General features: G+C 40.0%; 1 protein-coding gene across 14 annotated transcripts in view; it reads right to left on the bottom strand.

Moving 5' to 3' along the window:
• CELF2 (CUGBP Elav-like family member 2) overlaps positions 1-21,117 on the bottom strand; it is a 556,709-nt gene that overhangs the window by 132,514 nt on the left and 403,078 nt on the right. For 12 of the 14 annotated variants that reach the window (XM_050324875.1, XM_050324869.1, XM_050324865.1 and 9 more), the window contains one exon: positions 587-783. In XM_050324875.1, the coding sequence (XP_050180832.1) occupies positions 587-764 (178 nt within the window). In that variant the 5' untranslated portion in view covers positions 765-783. Of the gene's footprint in view, positions 1-586; positions 786-946; positions 1,146-21,117 lie in introns of those variants that run through there. The other 2 variants (XM_050324876.1, XM_050324878.1) reach the window with 2 other exon arrangements.

Genomic DNA, 21,117 nt, shown 5'->3' with positions numbered 1-21,117 from the left:
CATATGTACAGAAAAAATGCAGGAAGGAAAACCAACTCTTTCACTTAAAACAGTATCAGTGCCAAAAATCAATCCTTTAACATGACTGCAGAAAAGAAATCAGATTTTGGAAAAAGGACAGTTTGTAATTTTTATTGCTTCTGGAGCAGTGACGTAGCAAGAGCCCACTGCTATAATTTCTCCCTTTTGTATCCTTAAAATAATTCCCACCTGGGGTGAAAAGAGAGGAAACGAAAGGAAATAGAAAATTATATTTTTCATGAGCTAATCCTGGGAGGCAAACACTCAGGTTTCCATGTTTCTGGGCAAGAATAATTTAAACAAGAACAGTAATATTTTGTTATTTCTTGCTCAGTTGGAGTGTATGCTTCCAGATAACAGACAATTAAACTGCAATTTAAGAAGAGGAGAAAGACAGTATCTGATAGGATTCAGGAGTCCTCTCTTCTTAGGACTGCTGCATAGCTCAACACAGAATACTACAAAACAGACAGCCCAGATGCAAACCTCTTTGGAAATGCTGAAGGCAAGGAAGATCATCGGAAAAACAAACAAACTGAAAGCAAAGAGAGCACAACTACTGTACCTTTACTTTGGGGAGGGTTCTGACTTCTGTCTCGGAGAACGTTAATCTGGTAGACAGCTCCATAAGGCTCAAAAAGTTCTTTTAACTCTTTTTCTGACCACGAACGGGGAATCTGTCCAACAAACATCTTAATGGCATCTGGGTCTGGTTGGTCTGAATGATCCAAAGCTCCATTCATCTTGTTAGCTGTGCCGTTACTAGAAAGTGGAAAAGGAGATTGAAAAGAAGGCAAGTTAGGAGACTACGCAGTTTTCATGTGCACTAGATGCAGAAGATGATGTCAATTGGCACAAAGAAGGAAAAAAAAAATCAGTATTTAATTAATAGCATAAGTATTACGAAAAAAAACAATGCTATTACATTTTTCATTGAGTCTGGTTTTCTCTGCAGGCTGCTGCTTAATGTCATTATATAAGATGAGAGTGGCACAACACAACCCGGGACGTTTGCATTTTAAAGCAGAGGAGAGTTGCAAATAAGTGCAGATTTTTGTCCATGGCTGTTGTAAACAGAACTGCAGTGAATTCTCACTAAACTGGCTACTGGCAGAAACAAGGCAGCGAGTGTGTGTGTGTGTGTGTGTGTTTTGTAATAAAGTCACATGAAAGGAATATGAAACACTTGGCAATCTGTCAGATGACTAATGCAAGATGCCAGCGATGAATCTGCAGATTGTGTGAAGCATCCATGTGTGCATCAAATTAGTATGATATTGCCTAGAATGGAAAACACTCCAGCTATGTGGCTGGTTGCTGCCGATTAGTTGCCTATGCTCTTTAAAAACGAAAAGCAGTCTGGAGAGCTCCAGTTTAAATCACATTGTTTATTCCTGCCATAAAAAGGGGAAAAAAAAAAAAAGTACAATTCAAAAAGAGAAGACAGTGGCAAAATTGCTTACTTTGTTGTGAAAATTAAAATACTGCTTCGAAAACTTTTTCTCCCTGCCAAAGGAGATCACATTTTTGAATGTTTTCACCCCCTCTAAATTCTTACCCTATCTGATCTCCAGATGTACATCCTACATCCAAGTTCAAAACAACCACACACTTTTGCAGGGGAAAAGAACTTAGTAACAAAAAATAATTTGATCTGGGAGACAAATGACAGGTTATGGTTTAGGAAGGGTCATACTCTTATACGGAAAACAAGTAATTTTAAATACTGAGCAAAAGTAAAATACAACTCTGCCCCCCAACCTCATGTCACTATTGATAATTAAGGACAGTAGTTTCAACTAATTACTTGGCTAGAGATTCCATAAGTGCTGATAATTTTTGGATGTTTCAGTTTCAAGAACGAACACTAATGAGATGTGACTTTTTGAGCATCCTCTTCATCCTTCCACCGGGGATAGGAGGAAAATGGTCTGTGTGCAGCAATGTCAGAAGTTGATCATGGCAGAATTCAGGCATTTCAAAGCCACCTGCCACTTCAAAAAAATTTGGCTTTAATTACAATTTCTCTGTTTGATGATTGTTCAGGAGTGAATGCCCACCGGAGGACTTGGAAGAGCTCAAAATCTGCACAACCAGATGAAAATCATATTTTACATGTGGAAAAAAAAATATCTAAGAATGGCAAGGAGAAAACTACCCTGTGTAATTCCCTTGTCTCACAGCTATAACCGGTGTGAAGACAAATTATTTAGTTTCATGTGTTTCATCTCCTTGAAAGCATAATTCACCCCAACACATTAATATGCCCATATTAACTTTAGCACTTTAGGCAGAAAAGAGAAAGTTATATTAAAGACACATTTTAAACCAACAACAAGAAGTTTGATCATCCCTTGTGAAGTGGTTTCAACATGGATCAGCAGACAACAGCATTTATCATACTCATAAATAACTACAAGTTCTATTTATTCTAGTGGGAGTTTTGCCTGAGTAAGAGACTCAAAGATTTGTTCCAAACTCTTATATCACATTTCATGCACAAATACCCTCTCATCTTAAAAATGCTCTTAATTTTGACTAAGTTTTACAGGTCACAAATACACTTGGAGAAATCATGATTTCTCCAGGTCTTAGAAACTGCATTTACATGCATACACAACACTTAAGCCAAAGCAAACCAACCATCCAAAGAACCATCTCCCCCCTAAACCACCAAGAAACACAAAAACCCTGGCTCTCTCACTTGAATGATACTCCATGGGAACAACTTTCAAGACTTTCATTAAGCACCTACATGACACTTAAACCTCTAGAAAAACCACTCCATTATTTCTTTTTAATTCCTATTCCTTTATGTAAAATCCAATCTGTCAAAAAACCTCCCTAGTAGAGAGGCTGAAAAATCCCTGACCCATAGCTTAAAATAACTAGGGAAAATGCTTTCACATTATTTTGGACCTGCGAAGACAAGAAAAGGTAGAAGCTTGGTAAAGCCCTCACTTCTGCCCTGGCCTTGGTCAGCTATTTTTTTCAGAAATTGGCTTCACTTTTCATTTCATTTATTCTCTGTGTTGTTTACATTAATGAAATGAAGTGAGTTCATTTTAAAATTATGCCCTTCATCTATTCTTTCTCTTGGATCCTTCCTTTAAGAAATTCATACACAATTGCTACTTCAGCCCAAAATTACAGCTGAGGTAATGTTTAATAAAAAATAACACGTTAATTCCTTTGCGTTTTCCTTTACCAAAACCACCTTTACCACCAGGAGGCCCACAATTTCCATTGCTAATCAGCCAATTTTTAAGAAACCACAAACTTACTTGTTTGTGGAAGAAAGAAACCAAACACTTATTTGTACCTGTTTTCTCAGCTTAATGACCTCATCAGCATCAAGTTCTTGCTTTGAGCTACAGATTTAGGTACAGGCTAAGATCTAATTTCACAAAATGCTTCAGTTTTTTCTATTTTGTTGGAACCAAAATTGAATTGATCATATTCCTTAAATGCTTTATTGGATAAAGATGGTTAAAGGCTCTGATCCAGGAGTAGGCTACCATACGCAAAACTCCAGGGGACAGGTTTTTTCACTCACTACTTGCAGTAACTTGGGCAAGTCATTAAAACTTCTCTGGACTAAATTCCACCATCCACTGACAGCTCTGTCAATCCACTAACTCCTGCAGATTTAGGAAAAAACGAAGCACAATTTAGACTTTTCTTTATAATACTTTTCTACCACAAGGTAGGGGCTTGACTGAGCTGCCAACATTTTGGGGGGTTGACAGACAAGTTCAGGCCACAGAGAGGGCACTCATTTCTACAAGCACAGCTGGGCTCCTTCCTAAATTGCATTTCCTTTGATTTCAGTGCAAACTAAGGCTCTCAAGCACCTCAGAGGGATAATGCAAGTCTCACTGTTGGGATTTTGAGGAGCTCATGAACACTGCTGCAGCAAGACGCTTCACTAGCATCGTCACCCAGCTTCAGCAGTAGCTGTAGGATTAGAGCCAGTGCAGTCAAACTAAACAGGTGAATAAAACAACAGAGAGATAACAATGGAAAAAAAAAAAAACCCTCAGTTTTATAGATTCTATGGATCTGATCCCTGCAGTGTACTTGAATGTTCCACTGAGTAACAAAACTATACACCACACCTGCCTGATGGTTCAGTTGTCACAGAACTTGTTTGATCAATAGAAAATCCATCCAAATATCCTTAAATCCTTGCAAATACCCTCTGCTAAAGATGCATTCCCTTATCCTCTCCAAACCTTCATCTTCACCCAATGGACATTAGTGCTCTGAACTAAGATCTCTTGGTTGCCAACAGCTGCAGGGTTTTTACTAACTTCTCTCTGCCAACACAATGACTCTCAGAGGAAGCGGCTTCTTCCTTCCCCCATCTTCCCCTTCTCCTGTACCCAAGAAATAACAAGGCAAAAAGAGAAACTACACATAAAACTTTCCAAAAGAAGCAAAGCAGACCTTGTGAAAGTTTAGGACTATTTCTTGAAAGCATGAGTGTACAGCTGTGTCTAGGGGACACTAATGAGAATGGAATCCCTTGACAATTACTGTCAGTATCCAAATGATGATATATATTTAAAAAAAAAAAAAAAAAAAAGAGGAAAGAAATTAGATTATGTGGCTTGCTGGCTCTACATTGTAGCAATCCTTCCCTCCATGGCCAATTTAGCCCATTGGACTCAGGGGTGACCCAGCACATCATCTTCACTGACAAGGTGTCATCTATATCGTAGAGAGCAGCCTGAGGGCAGAGATTAAGCCACTGAGTCGCTGGCTGCTTGTGGTTGCTGCCAGAGCATCTTCTCTCTCAATTTGTGCCAATTTTCCTTCTAATAACCTAACTACCATTCCATCATTTCAGCAAGTTGACAGGACCACTCCTGAGGAGCTAGAGATTGTTTTAATATCCCTGCTGCTTCAGCGGGAAGCACCAGAAAAACCTGGTAGATTCCTTCTCTGTCTCTTCCATTCATATCTGTAATTACTGCAAGACTGCTAAAAGTGAACTGGCCACTGAGGACAGAGAGGGAGCCTTCAGAAACAATGTCTGGATCAAAAGAGACTCTTTTAAATTCATCACCGTTAAGAGCTTTGGTGTTAATCCACATTCATTTCCATTAATGACCTCAGTGTCAAACCAGGTGCTGAAAAACAGCTGTTAACAGGGACCAAACAGATTTACATGAGACCTGTTTTTCAAATCTATTTTTAACCCTACACAGAACTTTCACATTGTTGTTTTTTGGCTAATTCATGTTGCAACCCTCATCCTATTCTAGTGGTTTTACCATTTTGCTGGGGATTTGCCTTTTTTCATGTTCTATGGTATAAGACGCAAGAGCCAACAGAGCAAGAGCGTGATAACAAATGGGTTCCAAGTGTAAAACCAACTAAATCCACCCCAGCACTGAGGCATTTGCAGGCACCGAGGTTTTACAATAACAAGTATTTACATCTGAGCCATGGCATCACTGCCAGGATACCACACAAGCTGAAAAAAAAGAGCCAACACCCGTTCGAAGGCCTCTGACTGCTATCAGGAGACACAACCAAGCACCACCTTGCCTTACTCCAAAAGATCATAATTGCTGGTTTACGAGCAAATTTTATCTGGAAGGACCCAAAAGGGCTTTATAAACTCATTGTTTAGAGAGGAATGACTTCATCGTAAGGTGACAGACGGCAGCTGTTTAATGACATGGAGCATTATCGCACAACAGTTTCAGCCAGGAAGGGTAGAACAATACCGTACCCAATTGAAAACTGCAGGGGGTTGCGATTTATAGACACAGAAGGTAATTACCTACATTGGATTTTGGCCAGCAAAACAAGGGCCAGAACCTCTGACAAACAGGAAAAAAAAAGAAGCTGTGCAACATTTTTAAGCTGTAAATGACCAGGTCTCTGTGGGGTTTTTTTTTGGGGGGGGAAAAAAAGTCCTCTCCAGATGCTTTCTGGCCCATCAGCATTTTCACAGCACACTTGCTCAAAAGCAGCTCAAAGGAAAGATGATGCTTCAAAGATCATTAACTGCTTCTACTGTAGTGTCTCGTACAGTTTTTGGCAGAACTATTACACTCTAATAACACTAATAATTATTATTAAGTAACACATATCCCGAACTGCGGTTGTTAAATGACCCTGACATCATGCCCAACGAACAAAACTCATATGGCAGGATGTTCATTCCTATGCAGGCAGTAAAGTCTACCAAATAATTTTCCCCATGCTTCCTTGCACCCATCGGCAGGGCTGACAACTGAGTAGCCCCACAAAGCCTTTAACAAAGAGCTGAGCAATTCTTCATCCACCCAGCAGAGAGCAACCGCACTTGCACTGACACACACTCTAACTACATGAAAATCCTGATGGCTTTTAATACCTGACATACAATGCTCAGAGTTTATTCTTCTCAGCAGCTAATAATACTCAAGTGCTTGTGTAAGCACTTAATGGTAAATTCAGAGATGTTTTTTCTTGTGCTGCCTCCACGTTGGTAAAAATTATCTGTAAAAGTGTAATTTTTCTTAAGACAAGGGGCTCCTTTTTACTGCCCTGATAATTTAAAATTCACAGTCATTTTCCTGGTGAAATCTGTGATTACTTGTAGCTCAGCTTTGCTAACTCTATACATATATTAGACCATACAAACCATGGCAAACCATTGTTAGTATAGGGAATACTTGTTTTCTGATTAATTCCAAATTGAGTATGTGTGACCACTTCAATGCCTCAAATGCATATTTTAGGTAAGGTAAGGAGGAGGCATCTTGTCCCAGAGGAAAAAAGATATGAAAATGCTGGGTAGGGGGGGAGAGCGGAATTTCCTACCTTGAAAATGTTTTGACAGGGAATAAATTTGGGCTGGGAGAAGGAGCAGCAGAGGGAAGTTGCCTTTCAAGCAGATAGGTCAGACTGCATGATACTAAGGGCAATATGAACTGGGAAAAGTACTGAACAAAACGCATACTAGAGAAACATCAGAAGAGAGCTGATCCCACCTGAGATAAAACATGTTATTTCTTAGAGGTATACATGCAGATTCCTCACTACTATCACAGGAATAAATCAAGGATACAAAAGGAAATCATAGTAAGAGCTACATTAAAATGCAGTTCCCTTTTCAGCTGGAGGTGCACACTGGAGCACATACCCTCCTCTATGCTGTAAGGCTTCTTGACTTCCTAAAATTAGCCCTCAGCGTTCTGCTCACCAAAGCTCAACGTTCACCTCCAGTGGCTGGTGCCTCTTCAGGTGCTCAGCCTCTGTGTTCCTGCACCTCCTCCATTAAAAGTTTGATTTAGGGCTGGGGTTTCAACCTAAACCCTGGATACCCCTTGTGTGCATGTTCAAACCTACCAAGTGATATTATTTTAATGCTTACTGGAGCCGCAGAGTTAACAACAGTATCTTGCCAAAGCTTTGTACATCTGCTACATCACACCTTCAAAACCCACTTACATTCAAATACATCTTAAAATAAAAAAAGAAGTCCTTTGTGTCTCAGACCTGTCTCAACTCTTACTTCTGCTGTATGGGCCTATTTTTTTATCAAGCAAATTATTTCTTAGGACATGCACTACTGATTAATGATGTGTATGTGCTGTGAGTGGAGCAACTCATACAACTTAAAATATATGTAAACAAGAGTGAACGAGTGCAGAAGTGAAAGCAAACAGGGAGGGGAAGAGGTTTGTTTTTTTAGTCTTCTATTTTGGAAACCAATTAAATATTGTTGCTAGTTCATCTCATAGTGGAAGCAAACAATTAAACACACCATCTGTACAGATCTGAAGTGGGCAGCTTTTTGTTTATGCTGATAAAACTTACAGTGGTCTATATTCAGTATCTTTAAGGATTTGCCCACAGTTACTAAACTGAAACCAGTAGAAGCTCAACAGCTAGTGACAGACACCTGCCTTTTAATGGCTGAAGAAAGCAAAAGCCACCCCACCCTACCCCACCCCTGGCTGTTTTGGATTTGTTTCCCCAATTGTTAAAGTATGGATGAGGATCACAAATTTCTAGGAATATATGATAATATAAAATAAAGTGCTTGAAGACATAAAATAAGAGGCTATGTAGCCTCCAAGTGTTATTCTTCCTATAGGCTTGGGAATGTAACTAGTTCAAGGTTTGATGAGGTCTACCAAGCGATAATGTTCTCCAACATAAAGCTCAGCTTAGGCAACCACCCAGTAATTAATTTTTGCTTTCTGGGCAGAACTCGTTCCATACATTAAACAAAACTGGCTCTGACTTCATCAGGTGAAAGGTAGGTGCATTTCTAAGAAAAGAACCACAAGAGTTAAGACACAGAATCACAGAATAGTTTGGGTTGGAAGGGACCTTAAAGACCATCTCATTCCAAACCCCTACCATGGGCAGGGACACCTTCCACTAGACCAGGTTGCTCAAAGCCCCGTCCACCCTGGCCTTGGACACCTCCAGGGATGGGGCAGCCACAGCTTCCCTGGGCAACCTGTTCCACTATCTCACCAACCTTACAATAAAGAATTTCTTTCTAATATCTAATCTAAACCTGCCCTCTCCCAGTTTTCTGTGTGTAAACTAACCTGTGTTATGGCGAGTACTGCAACTTACTGTTCCACTCTTCCTGTGCTCCTCAGCAGGTTTTTTGTTTTCAATCTCTTTGGGGCAGAGGCTGTCCTTTTACATTAATATCTGTGCTGTGTCTGAAAGAGGCTCTAATTGCAAAGGGGTTTGTTCTCTCTGTATTGCTGTAAGCTGGACAGTAACACGAGAGGGCACTTAGGTGCTTGAACAATTACATTATAGTTTTGGAGCATCAATTGATACAATTTTTCACATGAAGCTGAGACTGAAGTAGCTGACTGCTCAGTATTAATGGTGTGGATTATTAATGTCTTGCTTTACTGATTACACACATTTGCAATGAAGCAAACTTCTTTCTGTGTGGCAGGAAACATTTATCGGTATTATCTTTTAAAAAAGCACAAGAGTATTTGATTACACCCAAATGCTTATATATTTGTGACATGTCAACAACTGAATTAGAATAGCACCAGGCTTTTAAAATTCAGGACACGTAGCACCATCTGTTTTCTTGTCAACAACCTCAGTCTCTCTCTCCCCATTCCAAACACTTATTGCTCCAAATTTACAAAGTTGTTACTCAATTCCCTTCTTCCTTTGCCCTCAAAAAAACTTCAAAGACAGCAGTAAAGACTTCAAAAATTAAATTTTTTTTTTTTTTACTTGATAATTAATGACGTGACTATTTCAGCAAGTTCTATACCCAGGCTGCCAGTTATGTGCAAGTTCTTATGAGGTTTGCAAGGGCTTATCCAGTTTATGGCAAACACTGTCCTGGAGTTGAAGGATGGTGGGCATCAGAAAGGTGTTCTCCAAACATCAGTTTTGAAACACAGCCACTTCTGTGGGTTAAAATTAACTGATTATTGCTAGGAGTAATTTACAGTCCAGTGTTACTTCACGAGCGGCACCCATGTGTGTACACACATGCTCAGACCCAGTTGAGCTCCACAAAATGCAGGAACTGATTTTCATGGGCCCAAAAGCCACGTCCAAAGAGAGGGAGGACAATGGCTTGTGCCTGACACCACTACTTTACCTAAATAGCTTCCTTAAAAAGGGAATGGATGATCATAGCCCTCCTTGTGTTAAGAGCACAGCCAATTCTGTTTAGCCAGTTTTGGTTAGATCTCAAATAGACCAGTAAAGCAAGCTGTGACATTCAATTTTCTTACTTAAAACAAAAAATCCTATCAAGCTCACCCATGTTCCCTCCTTTTACAAATCTGAATGTAAGAAAAGATTATTGTCCAAAGTGTGATGCAATTGTGATTTCAACAAGTTGAGCATCATTATAGCAAAATCCCCCCCAGCTGATTCTTTTTTTTTTTTTTAAGCCATTTCTTTATTTTTTTGACACCACATCTGGCATATAGAATACAGATGATCATTTGTTTATATATCTGTCTAAATGCCTTTTCCAAACACAGCCAGATGGAGCCTTTCAAAATCAAATTAATTTCAGATTAATTCACTCTGGACCCACTCCAGTTTCATGACTCTATGCTTTGAGGCACCATCTAAATTGATTTAGAGTCACGAACTTAAGAGAGCTCAAGTCCTTAGGTATAGAAAAAAAGAGATCCTTCTTGCATACTGAAAGAGTCAGCAAGTCAAAAGAGTCCATAATTGTAAGTTTTGGCTCCTTCAAAAAAACCCCTCAAATCAACACAGGAATGCCTTAGTCTATAGAGTGCCAAAATCATGTATAAAAAGCTTCACATTTCATCCCACAAAAATCACTCTAGAATTTACATCTTCAATGCCTCCCTTGCTGAGTTCAATAAAATTTATTGCTCTAATTAAAAAGGAAAATAAAAAAAGCATTGCTCTAAACCTTGCAATAAGCAGTAGTCATAGAAAGATAGGAGACAGGTAATAAAAATCTCCACTGCAAGGGATTTATCTAAGGAACTATAAACAAATGTAGCCCGCAAACACTGTGGGCTTGCATACTGTCAATCCTCTGTGGATGCCTTTATTATCTCACTTGTTTCAATTGCAATTTGGGTTTCCATGGAGATGTAACAGTCAACTCTGGAAAATTATAAGATAAATGTCAGGCAGTGATAACGGTGTTAATGAAGCTTCATTGACAAGCAGAACTATGCTTCAAGTAATAGGCATATTTCTATTAGCATATGTATAACCTGTCCAGAAAAAGAAAGAAAAAAAACCCCCAACAACGGGGAAAGACAATATTAAAAAATTAAAATGAAATTGTTTATACAGACGATACAAGGCACACAACGGAACGCCGCGTCTATCTGAAAGCGCGAATTCCCAACAAAAACAGAGGAAGATGTGGATTCAAAATTTAATTGCCTGATTCCTCTTCAAAAAAAAATCTTTGCACTCAGCTCTGGGGCTGAAAAGGCGCTCTGCTGACACGCGCAGACACCCTCCTGCATGGCGTGGCCCTTGTTCCCTCACAGCGCGAGGCTGGGAGGATCCGCTTCACCGGGCACTTTGAAGCGTGCGATTTCGTAACGCGCGGATCCAGCTGCAGAGAGCTGCTAGAAAGATGCCGACCTCAGTGGAAACACTTAACAGCCTACAAACACAAACACGGCTACGGGAGCTCTCGGGCGCCGGGCGTGCTCGGATCGGGGCGGCTGGTCCACCACGTCTTGATACGCGATGAGTTTAACGTGATACTGCCGGGGCAACCACCGTGGGCGCTTCAGATGACAGCACGGTGTGGTCTTGACCCGCTTCTGGGCCAACCAAGCCTGTAAAAGCTGGAGGAGCTGCCAGTCATCTGTGAAGGGCTGTAGCTAACTTTTTTTTCTTTCCACAGAGGGAAAGGTTTTGGTGAGCTGGAGGTCAAAGGGGTGACAAAGCTGATTTCTGCAGCACACAGGGAAATGCAGTCAATTCTGCCTTATTTCAACAAACCAAGGTCTTCATTTGGGCAAGGTGAACCTCCACCAGGCCAGGGGAAAGGGAAGGAGTTTGGCTACTCCTGTGCTTGAGGGTTCATTTTGGCAGTGGAGGAGGGCAGGAGTGGGGCAATCCCACCCCACAGGACCAAATGGCAATTATTACAGGTGGATAAAACATGCTGAGATATTCAGTGCTATTCATGAGGTGGTACTGCCTCTGGCTGGACAAGCAAGAGGTACTAGAGGTTGGTCCCATCTCTTCACACCCCACTATTCAGCCTTGGGAATTTTAGTCCCTTGCCTGCCTTTTAACTCTTTCAGGTAGAGTCAATTCTCCTGTCTAGTGCCTTGGAAGACAGGGTTCTGGTATTAACCCCCTCTTAGGGGTGCTACAGGTAAAGTAATGAAGCTGAAAATCAGGATCAGGCTTGGTTGAGTGGCAGAGGAGGGTGAAATCTTAAACATACAAGAAAACAAAGACGAAAATCTTTATCCTTCCCAAGGCTTGAGGGTAAAGTATGTGGGCAGGCAAAACTTTGGGAATTGTGGGAAAGCTCTTGAATGTTACTGGGATGAATAATCTCATGAAACTGTAGCTCAACTGAAGATCTGCATGCAGGGCAGGAGACAAGCTGGCTTTGCCATTTAGATGGAAAATACAGGAGGGGAGTCGGTCTTTAGTAAAGGAAAACAAGAATGTTGCCTGGAAAATACTTTCCACTTCTTCAAGGAAGAGTCATCTTTGTCCAGACAGGTTTCTGAGGGCAGAAAAGCGAGTTGGAAAAGTGCCCAGTCTTTCTCCAGAGCAGACCTCCGCTCTGATCAGACTGCTGGACAACAAAATCAATAGAGGTGCTTTTTTTGAAAGTTGTATTACAGGGAAGCTTACAAAAAAATCCAAAAGCTTCCCTTTTCTGAATCTCTTCTAACTACTCCTCAATACAACATACTAGAAAAATCTAAGTACCTCATTAGATTGCTACTAAAATGTCAATAGTTAGAAAGTGATTTTCCCCAGTGAGTTTCAACATACTTATAACTCACTCTAGTGATTCTTGGGGGAGGGGGAAAACCTCTAAAACCTAATATTAGTGGTAGTTAATTCTATGTAGGAGCTCAAGTACCAGCTTTGTGGAAGACAGAATAATGAGTAGAACTGGAGCCCAACTTCAGCTTCAGATGGGCAAGTTGTACATGCTTCTAACAGCACCAAATGGTGGCAGAACAAGGTCCCACCAGACATACCACTAACCATACATGCAACCACGATACACAGATTAAACAAGAGAAGCTGGATGTGAAGGCACAATACTCAGCAGTTTTTAAATGAAAAAAACACTTCTTGTGCTGGATGGAAAGCATTGTCCTGAACGCGCTGCAACACAGGCCTAATTGTCCTTATTTCTCACTTGTTGCAATCCCCAAATTCCATTGCAATGTGTGTTCTAACATCTTCAAAGGACTCATTTTCCTTTGTAATTTTGGGTTACCAACAGTTATACTCTGACATCCAAAAAGAGAGAGCTGTTATTTAAAAGGCTAACAGCACTGGTATACAAGTAGTCAACAACAAATCTGAGTTTTTAAAATAAACTCTCATTATAGTATAAGATTTTATTTAGTCTCTTTTTTTCCCCCTCTATTACTGCAAAGAAGTTATTTTGCACTGGTGGCTGCATTGTTCTTTTGAAGCTCACAAGAAAAATAAACAACCACACATAATTAGTAAAGGAGCAACTCCCCCTTTAAAGGCATCATTCAAACAAACAAACAAACAAACAAACAAAGATAAAAACTGGTTTAAATTTTCGTAATAAACATACCACGAAAAACACCAACAAAAACATGCCCTAACACACACAATTCCCAAGTCATATGGTAGTCATTTATGGGGACACTTCTGTCTTAAAAGATAGATCTCCATCTTCTGAGTTTGCAGGGCACTTTATGCAAAAGCAGCGTGGGGAAAACAGGAGAGGGCTGCCACTCAGATCTGTTTTGCCAAATAGAAAAGAAAATACAGCTCACAAAGTTGCCAAAACTCATGTTTTTAAGGTCATCTTAAATACTTGTAGCAGGAATTTAAAAGGATAACTTCTTAACTGTACCCTTTGGACAAAAGCTTATCCTAGTGGGTTATTATTTGCTCTGGAGGTTTCATTCACAAGCAAAAATGAACCCAGGTCTTAGGGACTTGCTGGCACTTTTACAAAAGAAATGGGAAAGGAGAAGATGGTAAAAAATAGGAACATGATCCACATAATTTTAACCACCCCATAATTTGCAAAGATTCTTGACTCCAATACCCTTGTGCAAGAGAAAAGATAGTTAAACACTTGTGGGTGTACTTTTAAGCTGCCTGTAGCATACTTGACCTGTGGAAACTCGGCCAGCTCAGGTTTGGCTGGCTGTCAGTAGCACTGTGAAACGCAGTGTGATTTATAGAAATCTCTGTCATCACACCACAGGGTTAATTTCTTTTCTTCTTTTTTTCTCCTTCCCTCCTCCCCCTGAAAGTGGAAAACTCTTATTTGTGATGACAAGTCTTTGGAAAGCTGGAGGATTAGTAACACCATGTGGTTCCCTAAGATCTCTAGCCCTATTCCAACTGTTCTTCCACATAACCCCTCTCTGTACGGTCATCGGCACCTTCGCTCAACAGATGGAAAAAGGGAAGAAACCTGCCCCAGGGCAGGTGGAGGGACCAGGATGCTGCCAATGGGAGAATACAGACCTGAAGCTTACAGGTCTCAATCGCTCGATACAAGAAACCAAGAGGAATCCAGGCTTCAAATATGAGATTTTAATAATACGAACATTTATTTTAATGATTTGAAGGCTGAACCTGATGGGCTTGTCACTGTAAGTAAGAGATATGGAGAAAAAAACCCATGAAGCCTGAATTTTCATTCTGACTGCCACCACTGGAGAGCTGTGGATTTGTGCTCATTTTGGTTTAAAGAAGGGAAGGATCTCTGTACCCTGTGCCCACACAGTCACTCACGACAGACAGCAACCAGCTGGGCAGCAGGTCAGCTCTGAACACCTGACACAGAGCTTCGCTCCAGCCATTTCAAATTCACTGAGAGGGGTATTACTTACACATTATTTTAAGGTAAATCAGCTTTTGCTATAACCATCCTTCAGAGAAGACGAAATCTAATAGAAGAACAAAGCTGGGGAGTGTGTCTAATGGTAAAGAGCAGAGGACTATGCAACAGAGAAAGCTGTTTCTCAGCCACACTCTCTCATAAGTCTCTTCCCTTTGCTGTGCTTATCTCCCTCACCTTTGAATTATGATCCCATCCCAGCGAAGGATTCTAAAACACTCAGAGGAAAGCACTATATAAACGTTGAACTATTATGTTATTAAAGAAGAAGTGTTTGAAAATTATGTAATAAAGCAGAAGTAAAGTACTTTTCAAAGCCACTATTACTATCTGCATTGCAGGAGCATCTCTGAGTCCCCAGATAATGCTGCCTGCTTTCTAAGTAGCAGACCTAATTTTGTTAGTAAGGTCAGATGTATTCCTACTATTTTCATATAATAGGAAACATGACACACTTTCAGACTATAATAATAGACAGTTAGGAAAAAAAAGGGGACAAGTGGACACAGCAGATCTGAGTTCACTTTGCCTACAAAGTCAGGAATTTTTAATTTACCCTAACCCTATCAAGCATCTTCATTAATGAGCCCAGGATCTGGAATGCTTCTTTAGTTCTCTGTGCTTCCATCTTTCCACAATTGGACTGATTGTCAGTACTGTTGGCTGAAATAGTTTACTAAGAAGGGTCAGAGAATCTGGAGGTTAACACCAAGGGCTTCCTAGACAGAATGGGAATACATTCCCTGAAGTTTCAAGGCAGAAGAGAATGCAGCTCTGATGTGCCAGCTCGCATCTTGCATTACTCCATATTTTCCAGGCATTTATCCAGTAGATCCCTTGCTATCCCTTCATATTTAATTCAATGATGCATTCTTCAACAGACTTGCTATCCACTTGCTGAGACATTAATTAAAACTACCTTGAATTATGAGCAGCTACATGGCCTTTGATTGGTAGAAGAAAAATAGTTGGGTATGAAAATTAGTATTAGCTTTTACATAAAATAAATTATTATTCAATAAATTTTAATTGCCTGGGGCATTTTTATGAACAACAGGGATTAGCAAATATAATGTATACAATACATTGTATATGTAACAGAGAGAATAATCAAGCCTGACAGGGTAGCTTTGCTTATTTCAGAGCACATACACAGCTCACATGGAGAAGGAACAGTTTACAAGGAGCTTTTCCTCAGCCACACACAGCTGTAAGAAGCTCGGAGTCAGCAATGGCAGAGCACTTACGGCTGCAGCCTCTGACAGTTAAATCAGAACGATACATCCTTGAGGAGTCATTTCGACTAAATCACTGCTTCTGATTTCTCATCCTGCGTGGTCCATGGGCCTGCATTTCTTAAAAATGGCAGTGTTGGTGAAGGTAGGACTGAGGCTTCAGGAGAGCTGTTTTGCGAGCTCTGTTCCACGAGCGCTGCAGAAATGTACACAAAGCTTTACAAATGACCTCATTTTTACCAGGAAAGGACAGCTCAGCTCTGTTCTATATTTTCCTGAACTGAAAGGAAGGCCCCACAGCCAAACTGTCATGTCTAATCATTGTGTTGCTGGAGAGTGTTTAAAACAAACAACTTTTTTCTTCCTTTTTTTTTTCCTCTCTCTTTTTTTTTTTTTTCTCTAATAAAAAGCCACGGAGCAATTGTTGTGTTCCGAGAGAGCATGAGCTGCATTTTCTACCACATAGCCAAGACACCAGAACAGCAGTTTTGCACAGTTCAATGAATGAGCTTTATAAGGATAAATTTTCACCTCATTAATGATCTGAGCTGATTATTCCCTTCCCCCACTTTTCCTTTTAGGTCATGGATCAAATGTGACCCACTTTCCTTGAATGCTTTCCCACCATCTATTTTTCGCATTAACAGTTGAAAGCCAGTTGCTAAGGACACATTACAAAGCAGCCACCCAACCACTAAATATCTGCCCCCAAACACACACACACACCCCTTCTCCCCTGGCTTTACAATATTTTGCCCCCTCTCATCATCCACTCAACAAGATCCTACTTTACATTCAGGAAAGCCAACAACGGAACCGCTTATAAGGACAGGCTTAGCACGAGAATAGGATTTTCTAATGACTACAGAGACTCCTGGGGCCCTTCATATTTAAAAAAATATAAAGACAGCAGCCTTGGTTTTTAATTACTCCTAATTCTAAATCTCATGGCCTTAAACACAATAGCTCTTTCAACTCAGAAAAAAAATGACACTAATCAGTAACAGAGTCCCCTGCGCAACCTGCTAGTCCTCTGCTGGCATTGCAATGTTTGCACTGCTATGATTTTTCAAGGTTGACCAATGAGTCAGCAAAGCCAACATGACTTAAAAGCATTAAATCATGCAACTAAAACAGTTGCTTTTTTTTCCCATACAGCACTGGATGGATTGCAACTAGCAAGGGGAATCAGTACAAGGCAAATATTGTAAGAACAGAGAGAGAGACAAATAGGGAATCAAAGGAGATGGTGTTCATTTTGCAACAAAATGAGCCCCAGATGTTAAGGTATTTGTGGTTTAATATAGCCCCTCTCACCAGCCAGGTAAGGAATGTAATTAAAAAGCATTAAAGTTCAGTTGCTAAAGCTCAATAGAAATGAAATGAAGATTTAATTCATCTGCTCTACTTCCCTCTGTGTAACCAACTAATGTTTCTACTTGGCACAAAGTCCTGTGAAATGGAAGACTTGTGTTGTTCTGCAATGCTTTCTATGAAAACCCTTCTCCTTGGCATTTTTAGAAGAAAAGATGTCATTCCAAATGTCTCATTGAAAAATTAAACAGAAGTATGTAACACTGCAGCTACTTGGATATGCCTATTTCAGCTTCCACTAGTATTGTGCAACACTTTGGTGTTTCTATAACCAATACCTGACCTTTAGCAATTAAGAGGTACACCACATGATTAAATATTTCATGTATATAGACTCATATCTAAATTAGTTACATAGTGGACAAGATTGAGGATTTGGTCACAACCTGTATTTGTACTTCATACCACTCTCTCTTTTTCCACAGCACCTCCACAACCACCTTTCTCCTAACTCTCCTACAGATGACAGAAATCATAACTGCAATGGGATTTTCCATTTAGCAGGATGATGAACACATACATCAGGCCTGAACTGCACCACTGACACTACGGAAAGATTAAAGCCACCAGCATCCAAGCAAAATGAACCGTAAATACAATTACTGTTGAACTATCAACGAGCAAACTAAGCATGGGTTTCAAGCAGTGGCAGCCTAAGTAACAGCCTCCTGAGAAGAAGAACAAAATCCTTGTTGTTTGCAGGAGTCCCTGAATTCAGACACAAAAATATCCAATTTTGGATTACAGGAATAATGGTCTGAATACCAGACTTTTCCTCTCAATACCAACTGAGCTGCCCACAAGAAAGAGGACCTTGACATATGGCTGAGGCTTCCAGGCACCTCAAAGAGAAAGTCCATCAAGCTCCTTTAGATGTGCACTCAAAGCATGGAAAGCTTTCATTCCCTGGAGGGAATTCAAGGGAAAAGGCATCATTAGTCCATCCGGAGCAGGCAACCAAACCTGTTTTTCTGGACATTCAAATAACTTTCTATAAGTTTGACCACATTTTCTTCTTTACGCTACTCTCTATTCCTCCACTTCTCTTTGTATTCACACTTTTTTTCCCCCTATCATTTATATTTGAATTGTCCTTAACACACCTTTTATTTACATTTAATGTATTTGTTCATCATTAAACTGATGATTCCACTAAAAATACACCATTAAGAAAGGCCCCCACAGCAGCTGGCTCTTATTACTGCATCATTTCTGGACAGTAATGCAAAAGCAGCAACTTCAAAGTGTTTGAACACCAGGCTCCGAGCATCATGTTTTATCATTCTGGTACATTGCTTGGATTCCCAACAGCTCTCTTCCAGTCTGAATAACTATTCCCCAAAAATAAATGTGCTGTAAACTGTTGATGTCTTTTTCTCTTTGCTGTTTTTGTCAAATTGCTTTCAAGCACCTGTGATATTCTCCAGCTGCCACCGCTTGTTGCTCCTTTGTTTAACTTCTTATGAAGAAACACATGAGTCAGATGCAGGAAAAAGTCATCTTATCCTTCAGTCCTTCCAGTAGCCAAGGCAGAGCTGTCCTCTGGAGTGCACTGGTTATCAGTTCACTTGATGAATTCTGAAAGACGCTCCACTTCCCTATCCCCCAGTCCCCACCAGTGGCTGAGCTCCCACCAGAGCTCCTGTGCAAATCAAAGTAAGGACAGCTAGGCATCAATTTTCCCCCTCAGCTCTGTTCTGGAAGAGACGTCAGGCAGCAGCACTCAACTGCTCTATTTTGTCGTTTAGTGCCTCGCATCATCATTCCACTGGTATATACAAGCAGCGAATGTTTTCCAAGGGGAGACATGGGGAGCCAGGTTACAATGCAGAGAAGAATACTCATTACTGTAAATTAAAATCCTTAAGCAAATCACCAGCAGCGAAACAATCTCTGCTTCGATTACGCGGCTAGCTGGCACATCAAGGCTTTTCTTACTTTGGCCAGAAATACTGAAGCAATGATTGATCTAATCTGTAATCATGTTGTTTATTTCAAATTAGAGGTAATATAAAAAGCATAACAGTGAGTATATATATATTCATAGTACCACTGCAGACATCCAAAAGGAACTCTATTTTATCCCTGCTGCTTTGCATTTTAGCCTCATTTCTTCCCTTTTACAATCTATGGTAAATACAATATTTGCTCTTAAGAGTTCTGACTCTCCAGGGATTATAAAGGAAACGTACTTAACACAGAGATTATCTTTCTGGTGTTGCACTGTACAAATGAAAATTGCTACATTAATGGTACTATAGAGTCATGTTCAAACACCATTAAGTACCTCTCCAGAAAACCAAAGGAAAGGGAGTGATGAACTCCAGCATAGTTCTGCCTCAACTTGCAATTATATTTGTGCTTCTCTCTCCCTCACCATGCAAAGGATTCTCTGGAGTAGAATTTCCAGACTTTCTTTTTCTTTCATTAACACTTTATAGCCCACAGTAAGAGTAAAAAGAAATATTAATACTTAGGAAGCACAGACAGCAAATTGTCTTAGAATGCAAAGTCCATACAACTGATACAAAACCTTCCATTGAAATTCTGCCCAAATATGGATTTACATCATCAGCTCCCACTTTCACACTTACAAACTCAGATCCTGTGTGTCTCTGCTTTGGGTTTAAAAGTATGCAACAAGCTACTTTCAAACAGACCAAGTCTCACTACTTCGTTCTGTTATACATTCCTCTTCCTCCATGGGTTTAAGGCTTATTTTTAGCTGCTTTAAATCTGTATAGGTCAGATGTATATCTGCTAATGAGTGTTGGTAATTAAGGTTTCAAACCACTCAGCAGCAATCCAACACTTTCATGTTGCTGATATCTTTCTAAATTTGTGTATGTTTTCAGAGTAAAGTCTGAGAGTCCTATTTGATTTAATTCCTTTAAGTTTTCCAAGACTAATATTATTAATATTATTTGTCTATTTGAGTGTTTAGAAATACTACATTTCTAAACACTCTAACATAGTAAGAACATTTACCTGTGCTGAAGAGGCTTGATTATAAAGCTTGACAAAAATAACTGGAAAAGTTGTAACCATTGCTCAGTTACTTCTGAGAAACATATTGGGAAAATTCAGCATATCTCACTTTTCCTTCTGATAATTTGGAGATATCCGTCTAGCTTTTGTCAAGTGATTTGAAAGAGCATGTAAGAAAACTGTGAGTTTTACAGGTGCAAAACATGTAAAGGAATGTAAAAAGAAACGCTCTCCTCTCCCATAGATGTCTATGTCAGTTGTTTGTAGGAACTGGCCAGGCCTCCGTGAGGTCTGTTCAAACATAATTTCATTTGTATGTGTCTGCTACCCCCTGCACAGTGTAGAAAATAAAGAAGAAAGGAAAGAAAGCCTCAGCATGATCCTGAAATTAATTTTCATGATAGGAGCAATTGAGTCCATCTACTAAGGTACTTATAATTACATTACATTGCTACTTGGAAGAAAAATGGCTGGCTATATTCTAAGAAAATATTAACCCCATCAGCCCAATCACAAATCACTACCTTTAATGTATTCTTCCTTTTATTAACACCCACGAGGTGCCCATTAGAGGCACCTTCACTGCCATCCTAAATCACTTCTAATTATCAGACTAGCAAAAACACGATGGAAATGTTATTTCACATCTTCGAATGAAAGGCTCTTTGCTGTCCAAAAGACATGTCAGCACTGGATGATTTACTCCATGATTTTGTTTACTGCCTTCAACTTTCATTAGTGTTAGAAGTGCTAAGATTGTTTCCCTGACTGTCGAGATTTCCTCGGAGAAGAAAACCACACAGATGCTGAACTCTCCACTGCCTGCAGTGGGCCAGGCAAGATAAAAGGTGAGCTGCAGGGAGAAACCTCCCTTCACTTTGCTATTTGGGGTTATGTTGTCACAGCACTGACTTTCTAGGGAATGGAGAGGGAAAG

This window comes from Myiozetetes cayanensis, unplaced genomic scaffold (assembly GCF_022539395.1).
Source record: "Myiozetetes cayanensis isolate MyiCay16 unplaced genomic scaffold, myiCay2020 scf3, whole genome shotgun sequence".
NCBI classification, from domain to species: domain Eukaryota; kingdom Metazoa; phylum Chordata; class Aves; order Passeriformes; family Tyrannidae; genus Myiozetetes; species Myiozetetes cayanensis.
This window is presented reverse-complemented; position numbering and strand designations above follow the sequence as displayed.